This window comes from Hermetia illucens, chromosome 4, assembly GCF_905115235.1.
Source record: "Hermetia illucens chromosome 4, iHerIll2.2.curated.20191125, whole genome shotgun sequence".
In the NCBI taxonomy this organism is placed as follows: Eukaryota; Metazoa; Arthropoda; class Insecta; order Diptera; family Stratiomyidae; genus Hermetia; species Hermetia illucens.
Window position 1 is genome coordinate 13,383,537 of NC_051852.1, and position 13,611 is coordinate 13,397,147.

At 46.7% G+C, this 13,611-nt stretch overlaps 2 protein-coding genes across 2 annotated transcripts in view; one reads left to right on the forward strand and one right to left on the reverse strand.

The window, feature by feature from the left end:
* LOC119654601 overlaps positions 1–13,611 on the reverse strand; it is a 338,686-nt gene that overhangs the window by 265,196 nt on the left and 59,879 nt on the right. The gene's annotated exons all lie outside the window — the stretch shown is intronic.
* Positions 6,955–8,552, forward strand: LOC119654605 (zinc finger protein 260-like). Its single transcript, XM_038060076.1, has 2 exons — positions 6,955–7,385; positions 7,439–8,552. Exons 1-2 carry the CDS (start codon positions 7,008–7,010, stop codon positions 8,387–8,389), a joined length of 1,329 nt encoding a protein of 442 aa, XP_037916004.1. The 5' UTR covers positions 6,955–7,007; the 3' UTR covers positions 8,390–8,552.

The window sequence follows — 13,611 nt, forward strand, 5'->3', positions numbered from 1 at the left end:
CGCATTCGCAACATTCGAAATAAATTTTGAATGCTGCGAATCCTGCCGCGCCACATCTATACTGGTACCATGGGAACCGAGATAGCTCCTGGACTCATATACTTCGGGAGAATTCCTGTTGTATATGAGTACAGCTAGGTTGTTTGCGGTTGGCCCCCTAGTGGGAGCTTCATGGGGGCTGTGGTGATGCTCAAGCGAGAAGAGATATTCAGGCCTCGGCGTGTCTTGCATCCACCAGTATGAATGCTAAGGCATACACTTGGTATAGACTGATACCGTTGGTGCTTGTCACATCGGGGCTCTGATTGTGGTCACAAAATCAATCCCTGTCTTAAGAAGACCGTAGGATTAAGTCTCCACGACAGGTACCTACGTTAAACACCCGAGGTCTTAACTTCCTTACCCAAATTCTACGTAGGCATGGAAGTTTTCAGTCTCACCTGCTAAAGATTGGGAAGATGCTATCATCAGATCGTGTGTTTTGCAATGGATGGTAAGGGATTCTCTGAACTAACAACTCCCTTCCCGTTTGTGAAAGGAATTCCCTGATTTGCAGGCTCCCAAAGCCGGGAGAGCGCGTGGGCTAGCCCGAAGCAATGTGTCAGACGGTTCCAGGTTAGTTCCTGATGACAGGGAGGTGTTTAGTTGGTAGTCCGACGCCATACTGTTGCAGGAGTCCAACTCTCAGTGCTTAAACGCATTCACCTATTCTGCTTCCGAAAAAACGAGGATCACTCCCGCGATCACCGTCACTGCCAGTTCTGAGATTGCACTTGGGCATGGCACTTACAATAGACGTCCTTTTTTAAAGCTATCAGTCCATAGAGGCCTAGAACAGAACGGAATGAGTTACTCCCATAATCTACCACGGCTGATTCAACAAAGATTGGTTCTTTCCTTTAATGTAAAGTTCTGCGTGTAATCCTGGATCCTAAGCTAAATTGCAGGTTGAACATAGAACTGAGGGTTAAGAAGGCCTGTATAGCCTTCTATGCCTGCAAGGGAACTTTTACAAAGAAATGGGGTCTCCGGCCGAGGATGGTTCTCTGTTGTGTACACCGCTGTAGTGCGTCGATCCTAACGTACAGCTCTGTTGTATGGTGGCAGGCTTTGAAGAAAAAATACAATAGAACGAAGCATAATAGGATACAGAGAACCCCATGTACAGGTGCTACTGGGGCTCTGCAGCCCTGCCTGGCAGATGCTCTCAATATACTTCTGCATCTCCTCCCCCTAGACCTCCACATTAAATACGTTGTAGTGTGCAGTGACCTCAGACCACGTGAGTCCGGATGCTAGCAATGAAGTCCTACGGCCACAGCAAAATCCTAGACGAAGTACCTCGGGAAATCTAGGCATTTCCCACGAACTATGTCACACGCAAGCTGAACCTCACCAGAAACTTTGCTGTGGACTTTCCAACCAGAGCAAATTGAAAGACCGGCGGCGTGTTGCAAGGTTATAAAACGGATCAAAAATGGCTTGTGGAGTCGGCGCGGGGGTTTTCTCGAATACAGACAATGTATCCAAGTTGTATGGGCTCCCAGAATTCAAAGAATCGCGTGTGCAGTTGCTACTGAGGCTCTGCAATCCTGCCCGGCAGATGCTCTCAATGTACTCCTGCATCTCCTCCCCCTAGACCTCCACATTAAATATGTTGCAGGGTACAGTGCCGTCAGACTAGGTGAGTCCAGATGCTGGACAGCAAAGTCCTACGGCCACAGCAATATCCGAGATGAAATACCTCCGGAAATCTGGGCATCCCCCACGGACTATGTCACACGCAAGCTGAACTTCACAAGAAACTTTGCTGTGGACCTTCCAACCAGGGCAAAGTGGAAGACCGGCGGCGTGTTGCAAGAGTATGACACAGTATTCTTTACGGACGGATCAAAGATAGCCTATGGAGTCGGCGCGGGGGTTTTCTCGAATATACACGGTGTATCCAAGTCGTATGGTCTCTCAGGTTTCGCCAGTGTATTCCAGGCGGAAGTACTGGCGATATTGCAAGTTTGTTGATGGCTGGAGCGTGATTCGAGCCCCAAGCGTAACATAGCCATTCTGAACGATAGCCAAGCGGCCATCAAGACCTTGTACTCAACGACGACATCTTCCCGGCTGGTGGGGCAGTGCAGGGAGGCGCTCAACCGTCTGGGCGGCACGCTCAAGATCACTCTCCTCTGGGTTCCCCGGCATAGGAACATAGAGGGGAATGAGCGGGCTCACGGATTGGCCAGGCAAAGCTCTGCTCTTGGCAGTCCCTCGGCGAATACAGTCGGTGTTCCGCTGGTGGCTGTCGGGGGCCGAGTCTACTCGCACTACCTAGCAGCCGCGGGCCTGAGATGGCGAAGGCTTATAAGCTGTGCCAAGTCAAGGAGAATTTGGCCTGCTTATAACATAGCCCGATAATGAGAGCTCCTGTGTCAGACGCGTGCAAATGCATTCAAGATTATGGCGGTCTGCACGGGGCACTGGTCCATAGGCTCGGCATATCCTACAACTCGCATTGCCGAAGCTGCGGAGAAGGAAGGGAAATCCTCATGCACTTTCTCTGCGATTGCCCAGCTTTGGCAAGAGTCAGGCTGCGGACACTGGGTAAACCATTCTTTGGGGACCTCAGAAAGATTTCTAGCTGGAGGGTCGGAGAGCTGTTTTCCTTCATGAATGCTACGGGCTGGCTCTAAAGATCCGAGCCGGCTGGACTCTGCCTACCTGCTCCCATAACAACAGTCGCGGTCTTAGGGAGTTTGTGGCATCAAAACGGCGCACCAAAGCGCTAATTGGGCTCCTCGGAGTGGCCACTGATACCTACCTACCTAACCTACTCCCATAAGAAGACGTTTCCTGCTAGATATAGTGCTGCTGTAGTAGTTTCCATTGCCGCTTTGACTCAACTCTGCGATGAATATGAAACGCATGGTTGGGATTCTTGTTCTGGCCAAGATGACTACTTCAGTTTTTTTCCAACGCAAAGCTGAAACCATAAACATTTATCAATCCGCTCAACCTTCACATGCCAAGTTTGCTTTGCGCTTGTTCAACAGTGTGTCGGTCATAAATACCGCAACGTTTCCTGTATAAGCGACCAGGCGCGAGTCTTCTGGCATATCGAGCCTTAGCAGACTATCGAAGGAAGCGTCCCTACGTACTTATGATACCGATAATACACCTTGTTTTTTGCAGTGAGGTCAGCTTATAGTCAAACATTTTTTGTTTCCCTTCAACCCACGACATTACGGATGCATCAGCGAGCAATTTAAAAAATGCAGAAAAAAAGAAGCTAATAAGAAACAAACATACAAAGTGGCTTGCCAGGCGATTCACCGCAATATTGAGAGCAAGATGTTTACACCCAAAGAAGGAGAAATTGTGGAGCCAGGGTCGACACTGCCCTATTACGAAGACCCCAACCAAAAGCTCAAGCGTAAGTACGTTTGAGATCAGTATATCAGACGTCAAGAAGCAAACAGGCTTCAATAACGCAGGTACTAAATGGCATCTGCGTTATCTGAAGGAAGGTCTGAAATCAGAAGAGGCCCTTAAGAAGGCTCAAGACAGAGCTGAGCGTTCATTATCGGAACCAAGAAAGCAGGGAATAACGGAAATCAACTCACATGAGGGGCAAAGGCAAACTCCTCGCAATTGGGGTAAATGACTGATCCTGGAGGCAAGGCAATTAAATGTCAAATTACCACATCAACTATAGGTTTAACAAACGCAGAGATTGCTATGCGCTGAGGTGGGTGTCGATCGCTTTCTGACTGCAGAAGCAACGACGGAGTGCCCCCAAGGAAGTGTGCTTTCGCCACTTTTGAGGAATATACTGATTGACTCACTTTTATGCGAACTGCAAAATTTGCCAATACACGCTCAAGCTTATGCTGATAACGTGCTGTGCTTGCTGTTGATCGGAATCTAGAAACGGTGTGTAGGAATATACAACGTGCCGTTGATTTGGTAGACAGTTAGTGCCTCAGACATGGTCTTTCAGTTAATCTAAATAAAATCACAATGGTATTATTCACAAAAGGAGAAAACTGGACGGATTTTGCCTCCCTGAGATGAGGGGTATTACCCTTCAACTCTCTGAAGAAGTGAAATAAAATCTTTGCCTCGACATGGGAACTCAGGCCTCATGCGGTAATTAGGCCGATGTTCGTATATGAATCCGTAGTGTGGTGGGTTAAGGTGAGAGAAAAAGGTTTTCACCGTAAACGAGCCGCGCTGCAAAGAACTGCGTGTCTGGGTATCACTGGTGCCATGAGCACCACATCCGGCGCAGCTCTGAATGCACTACTCAATTTGCAGACCCTGGCTATATTTATTCGAAGCACTTCTATGAGAGTAGCTCATAGACTAATTCGAATAGATCTATGGGGAAACAACGGATGTAGGGGGCACAGAGCATTGGAAGAGTTATTGGGAGTACTGAATTCAGTTCTTACAATGCCTTCCGCTTCTCGTGTCTCCATACATCTGCTTGGTAGAAGATATGAAGTTACCCTGAAGTGTAGAGAGAACTGGGAAATCTCAGAGGAATGCGTGGCGGAATATACGGAAGTCTTCTACAACGATGGCTCAAAAACAGAAGAGGGTTCAGGAGCTAGAGGCTTCCTCTCTAATAAAGACGAGAAGTGGGCTTTTCCTTTGGGACAATATGCAACGGTTTTTCAAGCCGAAGTTTATGCGATCCTAAGGGCGGCAAACTGAGTGATTGACGAGCGGTTGAAGGGCAGACGCATCACAATCTACAGTGATAGCCAAGCTGCATTGGGGGCGTTGACTAGTCCTTTGATCACTTCGAAAATCGCACAGGAATGCAGAAACCGTTTGAACTCTATCTCTAGATTCAATACGGTGGAACTAGTCTGGGTACCTGGTCACTGTGGCGTAGAGGAAAATGAAATCTAGGATGCTTTAGCGAAAGAGGGGTCCATCTCCTCTATTCTGGGACCGGAACCAGCAATTGGAGTATCACCCTATGAACTCTATGAACTTTGCTTTAGCGAAAGAGGGGTCAATCTCCCCTATGCCGGGACCGGAATCAACAATTGGAGTATCAGTAGAATTGGCTAAGTCTGTTTTCAAAACTGGGAAGAAACTTCCCACAATGACAGGTGGCAGAGCCTAAATGCTGCTCGATACACCAAACTTTTCCTGCCAGAACCGAACATGCGTACCGCAAAGTTTATCCTGTCAAAAAGCAGGAGGACTTGCAGGCTATAATTCACTAGCTGGACATATGTTCAGATTAGGAATTACTCAAGATGATACGTGTCCCTCCTGTAATGAGGAAGCGGAATCCACGGAGGATTTCCTATGTGAATGCCTCGCCTATGGATGCATCAGATCTTTGGTGCCGATGTTCTCCAGTTGCGACGGGTAGCATCACATCCGTTAACGGAAATTTTGCGATACGTTAACGAATCCGGAATATTCTGTTACACGGGAGTAGCGAGTACAATGGGCCCACACGGCCTGAGGGCTCAGAAGCTGTAGCTTCTCCCCCAAGATACACACACACATAGGTTTGGCAAGATACCTGTACATGTGCAGAGGGAGGAAAACCTTCCCAATTCCTCGACGGAATTTCTGAGGTCATAGAGGCTGAAAGGACCGTATCAAGCAGGGAAGTAGACCTGCCCCATGAGGAGGAGATGTTAGACAACCTTTGACCTAGATTTTCTAGGGCCCAAGGTGGACAGTGAAATAAAGGAAAGCGTCATGTCGGAGAAAGAGGTTGATACTCCGACAGTGGAGAATGGCTCCAAACACTAACGGAGCGAATTGCCAACACTAAGCTAGCCCAGGTAAACCTCCACGATGGAAAAACTGCATTTGCAGTGTTTGCAAGGGAAATCTCCAACAGCAACATTGGAATAATACTTTCTCAGGAACCTAGGGTGTACCGGGGACAAAGTTGTGGTATGCAAAGAGTAGATATGCAGGTCGTTTGGGACACTTCGTACGAAAGACCAACAGCTTGCATCAATCTTAAATGTTATTTAAAATATGTATGTTTTTCAGAGTTCCTGATTAGAGACCTTGTGGTTGCCCAAGTTTCACTGAAAGCCACGGGGAGAACTGGGGAGGCGGTCGCAGCGTCGGGCTACTTTCCAAGAGACGACATCCAGATCCCACCGGAATTAGTCGCTAGACTGGTGAAGTTACGTGAGAGGAAGGCGTTACCGCTTCTTCTCGGAAGAGATGCCAGCGCCCGTCATGAACTTTGATAAACGAGTGGAACAAGAACGTAGCCAGAATGAGAACAGATCTCTGAAAAATGATCAACCGGGCAAAATAGTTCCGAGGCTGGCCGAGGTACAGAAATGTACTGACGGCGTAATAATAATAATCGTTATCGCAACAATCGAATTGGATCAGGGCCTTGAAGTGTGTTAGAGCACTTCATTCAAGACCGTAACGATACACTACAGGATTACAGTACCCTCTAGGAGGCAAAGTTGTCAGCACTGTGCTCGCCCGAAGTTATTACCCTGATTTGACTCAGGTACTCATTGACATCTGAGTCAAATGGTATCCGACGTCAAACCACGATGCAAATCCCACTGTTACCAGTGAGAGTTGAAACGCGTCCTTCCGTATGACAGCCTCGTGCTCTAAATACTCAGCTATCCAGACCCACACTGGATATACATTGCAATGTTAAGACCAATCAATCTGGGCGGTGGACTCTAAGCCTGTATCCGATAATCGCTCACTGTTACCCCTATGAAATCTAAAGGACCACGAATTTCGCATTGGAATTTCTGCAGCATATTCTGGGATAGTTAGGCTAACGATCTATCGATTCTGAAAACCTCCTAATGTGGTTTCCATCATAAGACTCGATAGCGATGTCTTCAGCCCGGAATAAAATCATATACCGGTCATGCTTCTGTTTACCATATTATGTTGTTAACTAAAATATGCCGTGCCAATGGTCTGAGAGCATATCAGCCGGGGCTGACAGATAGCCCCCAAAATAATCAAACATTCGGTGCAGGATGGCTTCGGAGAGTTTAATAATAGAAACGTTGGAAGGTTTTGATGTGGAAGAAGAGTTCGAGTTTGAAGAGACACACCTAAGCGACAACGACCGGAATACTACGGATCAAGATGAACTCGAACAAGGACCACATACCAAGTGCGGTGAGATAATGATAGGATTGCAAGGAAGCTTCACTCTGGTGTGTTCACACTGTGAGAGCTGTTACCCGGACTTATTAGCATTTGGAGAACATATACACGAAAACCATTTGAATTCCGTAAAAGACTATCCTTTGGAAGATGACAATGAACTGATTTCAAAGGAGAAGTCTGACGAGGAATCACCAGTACCATTGGAGACTGACGATGTCGTTTGTATGGATGAGACCTATCGCGTTAGTAAATTTCAACTGCTTTGGAGCTCTTAACTATTTTATTCAAATTCTAGGACTACGAGGAGGATAATAGCAAACCGATAGCTAATATTGAAGAAGTACAAATAGACCACCCAATAACCAGGAAGCGCGGGAGGAAAAAAAAGATAGAGATATCTGAACCAGAGGAAACTAATCCTTTTTGTACAATATGCGCTCGATCTTATAAAGATGCTAAAGGATTCCGTGACCACATTATAAAAATACACGGAGATATTACAGAGAATGTCATAGTAAAAACGTCCGGGGTAACAACCAAAGGTATTGCCATTCCCGTTCCTCAAGAATTGATATGTAAATATTGCGATAAAATCTTCACCGATCACAAAGAATTTCGTGAACACATCGGCTCTCATACAGGAGACAACCGTTTTATATGTCCTCATTGTTCAAAAACTTTCCGCACTAAATATCACAGGAGGGTGCATATGTACACCCATGAAGGTGTGCGTCCTTTCAAATGTCCACATTGTCCAAAAACTTTTTCAGATCCAACTAATCTTGGGACTCATGTACGAATCCATCTGAAAATATACAAGTACAAATGCAACTTCTGCAGCAAACCTTTCGTTAAAAGCAGCGATAAAAGGATACACGAACGTGTTCACACAAACGAACGACCCTTCCAATGTGAGGAATGTGGTAATCGATTTAGATCGCAAGTTAGACTCACCGAGCACATTCGTCGTCATAAGAATATCAGAAACTACAAATGTGAGATTTGCGACAAGGCATTCCTCACGTCGCAGTTGCTGAAAAATCACGCTGCCATGCATTCGTCGGATCGTCCTTTCGGCTGTAATATTTGCGGGCAAACATTCACAAGGGATGCATCACTGAGACAGCATAAACTCCTCCATTCAAAAGTAAAGAAATATATATGCAAGGCATGTGGAAAGGATTTTGCTCAAGCTGCAGGACTTTATTCTCATATGAAATCACATGGGGATGTGGTTAAGGACTAGAGGACTGGATGGAAGTGATAACCTTTCTGTGATTGTGTAGACACTGACTGATAAGTGCAAATTTACGCTATAGTACCATAAATGTATCCTCGACATAATTGTTGGAAGAGGGTATCGAAATAGGATTTAAGTTGGCTAATGAAGTTTTTTAAAATATACACTACAAATTCAAAGGTAGTTTTCATCAGCGAAGTTTTAAGTAATTTCCGATAGTGGCTCCGCATTTCTGGTGATTTAGGAGTGCCGTATTCCAGGTGAGCTCTCTCTATTTCTCTATAATGACGACTTTCAACTGCCGAAACCATTGATGGATCACGACAGAAAACGAATTCTAAGGCATTATCCAAGGTATCCGAGCCGGCTGGACTCTGCTTCCCTGCTCCCATAACAGCAGTGACGATCTTAGGAATTTGTGGCACCAAAACGGCGCACCAAAGCGCTAATTCGGCTCCTCGGAGCGGCCACTGATACCTACCTACCCTATCCAAGATAAACTTTTACTCCAATTAAGAAATCGGAGTGGCTGTAGTTACTCGCGGCCCGTAGGAGCCGTAAAACTTTGTTCTTCCACAGAAAGTTCTGAGAACCTCTCCGGCATCCGGGTCCATGGACGATATACTACCTTCTTCACCTCAACCCACACCAGACGTGCCAAAGGGCATCCCCAAAGTGGGCTAGCCAGTCCCAGTAGCCACCAAGCGTAAAGCAATCATTTTTTGTTGTTGTAGACTCCCGCAACGGGGTACGTTTTCGGACTACCAACTGAACACCTCTCCATCGTCAGAGACCTAGCCTGGAACCGATTGTCACATTACTTCGGGTTAGCCCCCGAACTCTCCCGCCTTGCGGAAATCAAGGAATTTTTTTCACCGCCGGGGAGAATTCAAGGAACCACTGCTATCCAGCCCCTCCACCGGTGGAGCACTATTTTCTTTGCAACGAGAAGAACCCGAACATAATGCATCTCCTCAACAATGTTGTCTATTTAATTAGGGCTGCTGACGAATCCCATCACACCTTCGACAAGAAAAATAAGTGTAATGGGCGTCGTCCCCAACTCCTTTACAGTCAATCAGGAGATCGTGCCTTTCCAATCTTATACAGGTAAGACCGAAAACCTCCATGCCCATTTAAGCACCTAAGTTGCCAATGAGTCTCGCAGTCCAACTTCTAGTTTCATTTTGCCAAAAGAGTTGCCACTCATCTTGGATGCGTTGCCGTTCTTCACGAGCAACCACCGCCCATGCACTTGTATAGAGCTTTACACTCCTTAGCAAGAAGGGCAACGAGGATCATTCCTGCGATCACCATCACGACCGGTTCAGAGACAGTGCGGTACGCAGACGCCACCCTGCTTGCCAAGAGCATCAACCCACACCTCTGCGCAGTAGAGAAGGGCAGACTGCATTAAGCTCATTAGGTGACATCGTCTGCTAGACGTGGAGACCCCAATATTTGCTATCAGCCGATTTAAGGCCAAAAATCGAGCTGTAGCCTCCTTCGCTGCAACTTTGATTTACTCCAAAAAGGTCAATAGTCAGTCCAAGGTACTTTACCGTTTTGACTCGATTATCGTCTCGCCAATCGATATGGGACGCAGGGTCGGAATTCTCTTTAGTTTTTTCCAGTGTAAGGTTGAAATCATGAGTAGTCATCCAACTGCTTATCCGTCGCATCAATATGCCGAGTTTGCCTTGCGCCTGTTCGACAGTGTGTCCAGCAGCTCTCTGCGAAGGGGATAAGTCTCCGGTAGCACGTATCGCTTCAGCAAGTCTACTTTCGAACACTTTCCCGGCAATGTCAACAATACAAATTGGTCAACTCAGGGTCGCCTTTCCCTTTCCTGGTCAGCACAAGCCTCGCCACCTTCCAACGAAAAGGGAAAATGTCCTCTTAGGTCTGGCCGATGTGGGAATACCATCGGATCCTGGCGCCTTTTTGTTTTTCATAAAGAGGACTGTCTCTGGCAACGTGCAAGTTGAAAATCGAATGCATATCGACAGCACCCATGCACAAAAAACAAATCAAGTACCGATGCCTGGAGTAAAGCCTTCAGGGTTCCATCTCAATCCACGTTGGGGCTAGATGTTATTTGAAGACAATTTGGTGGACCTCCCTTGCGTACCAATAATTTTATTTGATTTGTAACTGTTTTTCGATCACATTTCAGACATTAGTTACAAATTCCTCTCGAATGCTCATCAAAAAACACGTCAATCTTAGCAAGTGAATTCTCGTCAACGCGAATGCCATGTCTATACCATCGAAGACATCACTTTTCCTCCCGTTGCTCGCTCCGACACAATACACTATCCTTAGCGGAATCCAAAGGGGGTTTCAGAGAGAACCAGTCCCATCGCTCCCCCCTTCAGCTCATCTGCCGCAAGTCAAAATGGACGCGTTGTACGCCCCTCTTTCTGGCTGCGCTTCCTTCCGAAAGAAAGGCTTTAGTCGAGCCAGGGAGACCTTCTTGATCGTGCCCCAAACATCGAGGCTAAAATGATGTGAACCTCACTCCAGGACTTCGAAGGGCCGCCTCCGAGAGGTGTCCATCTTACTTAGGACATGCGTACAAGAGTCGAGATCCCTGGGAACGTTGGCCACGTTTTTCACGTGGTTGGTGAATAGTGGCGGCTTTAATTTTCGCACTACATCCTTGAATAGAGGCAACACTCCTGTGGTGTCAACGCCCGAACTAATTTCATGCACCGGATGGAGAACGTGAAATTCGCGGAGCTTCTTCGCAATTGCTGCCTGGAGACCAATTAAAACGAGTGGAAGAACTTGCGCCCAGGAGGCATCGTCTTAGTCCATTATTGCGGTATTCAGTATCTTCTGTTATCCTTCAAACACCCCATTGGACTGCGGGTAGTACGCCGTTTGTCCGATAGTGTTTGAAGCCGAGCAGTCTGCCTAGCTCCAAGAAAAGGAAGGAATTAGATTGCATTCCCTGATTAATGATTATAACTGTCGGAACCTCGAAGCGTGAAACCACTCTCGACAGAGGTCTGGGTGTTGTGTCGCCAAAGATAGAAAACTCCCTAAATATCTATTTGGAATTGGTTCTGATGCTCTGAAGAAATGCATCGTCCTTCTGCGCTTTCGCGATTGCCTTCAATTCAACGATACTGCTACGATGGGGATCTTAATCTCTGCAACACGTGAAAAAGAATCAGCAACTACGTTGACTTTCCCAGACCAGGTATTGAACGTCGGGGAAGTGAATTAGCTGATAAAGCTCAGATGCTGAAATTGGCTAGGAGACGCTTTGTTGGGCTTCTATTTCCAAGCAAAGTGTGCAGCTTATGATCCGTGAACACTGTGGCTGTCTTCAAGGAAATGCCGCAAGTATTTAATTGCGTGGTACAGGGCTGATACTCACGATCTTATGCACTGTACTGTACTGCGGAGTTCAACCGTTTGAAAAAGAGACTCATATGCGGGCAAATTTGATTCACCTTTTGGTGAAGGGCAGGCGCGAGTCTTTGGTCTTCGGTCCAATGACGTGGGCGGCCTTAAGCAAGAAACAACGGTAGAAGTTTAACACATCCAAGAACCTTTTCAAATCCTTAACTGTTTTCGGAAGCGAGAAGTTTGAAATCGATGGCACTTTGACTGTGTCCGGCTGGATGCTGTCAGGGGTAATCAAGTGGCCGAGGAATCTCACCTGCGATTGGAAGAGTTTGCATTTCTCAACGTTGAGCACTAAACCAGAGGAAGACGCAACCAGAACATCACTCAAATAAACGAAACAGAAATGAAGGTTTCATAGCATAGAGTTGATGAATTTTTGAAAGGTTTGTGCCTCATAACACAGTTCAAAAATCACCCTAGTGAACTCGAAGAGTCCGAAAAGTGTGCATATTGTCGCATTCGGAATGTATTCAGGGATTTGATGATATGCCTTGACTAAGTCCAAGGTTGAGAAAATACGACCGTCTGCGATAGAGTTTTGGGGATCGAAGAGGCGGAGTCATCTGGGCATTTCCACATCTGTAATCGTCATTGGGCTTAGGGACTATATGAAGATGCGAAGACCAACAGCTGTCTGGATGTCTAGCGATACCTTGCCCCTGCGCAACTGCGCCCCCCTGTGGCGGTAATGGATACACCTTAGAGAAGATAGCGGAGCTAATAGTGTTTATGTGATGCTGAACATCATGCCTAACGGGTTCGATTAGATTACGCTCAGTAGTGATGTATGCGATATTTTGAAGAGGTGCGTGAATACGTGGCCGGGCAACGTCTTCCAAAGTGATAGAAAAAGTATTGGACATGCAAGATGAGATTGTTCTTCATGACCTTAAGGGAAGTTGTGGCTTCAACGAGGGATCTGTTGTGTAGATCCAATAGCAATCCCTAGTGACAGAGAAAGTCAGCGCCTAAGATGGGAATATTTATATTCGCGATAATTAGTGCTAAGGAAACGCCCGTCGGAGTCCTAGCTTCATGTATGCCTGCCTGTAGCCATACGTGCGGGTCGATGAGGACTTTGCCAAGCGAGTTTTAATGATTACGGGACGTAGGTGCAGGTCGTGCTTCATTTCAGATAGCCGTCTCCTGGTAAATCATTTTGTGGTCTTTTCGGCGAACCTACGATTGTCCCAGCATGCTCCGACGATTTGCTACCTGATCGCCCTGTTGAGGAGGCGGATCTAGATTGTGAACTAATCTCACTTCTGTCAATTTAGAAATGGTGATTGTTAACGCTGCCATGGCGTGTTGCAGCTGAGCCGCCTGGCTTCATGTGACACGAGAAACCCTGCCAACCACGGGTCACGCGTGGACCTTATGGATTTTGTCTACGGTGACGACCAACATGTCCAGGACCTCCAAATCGCTGCACGCCAGGATGGTTTGTGTGCCTTTATCACTCAACTACTTCATTTTGAGTGTATACTCTGTCAGTAAGTGATTAAGTTTAGATGTATCACTTACTACTTTTGTAGGAGGAGTCCTCGAATACGTTGAAAACAAACTCAATGTCTCCTCATCCAGCCTAACAGGCGCATGCTTGAATCGTGTTGCGTCCGTTGTGAAGCTGGCGAAAGCGAATAGTGCTTTGAGCTGCCAGAAATATGCCGCTGGCTTTTTACGCCAAAATAGTGGTACCGGTACTGCCACGGCAATTATTGAGAGATCTACTTCCGTCCTATCCAGGTTAGGACGAAGAGAAAATCCCCACAAAGACAAACAACACCCGGGAGGAACGAAGACTGAAA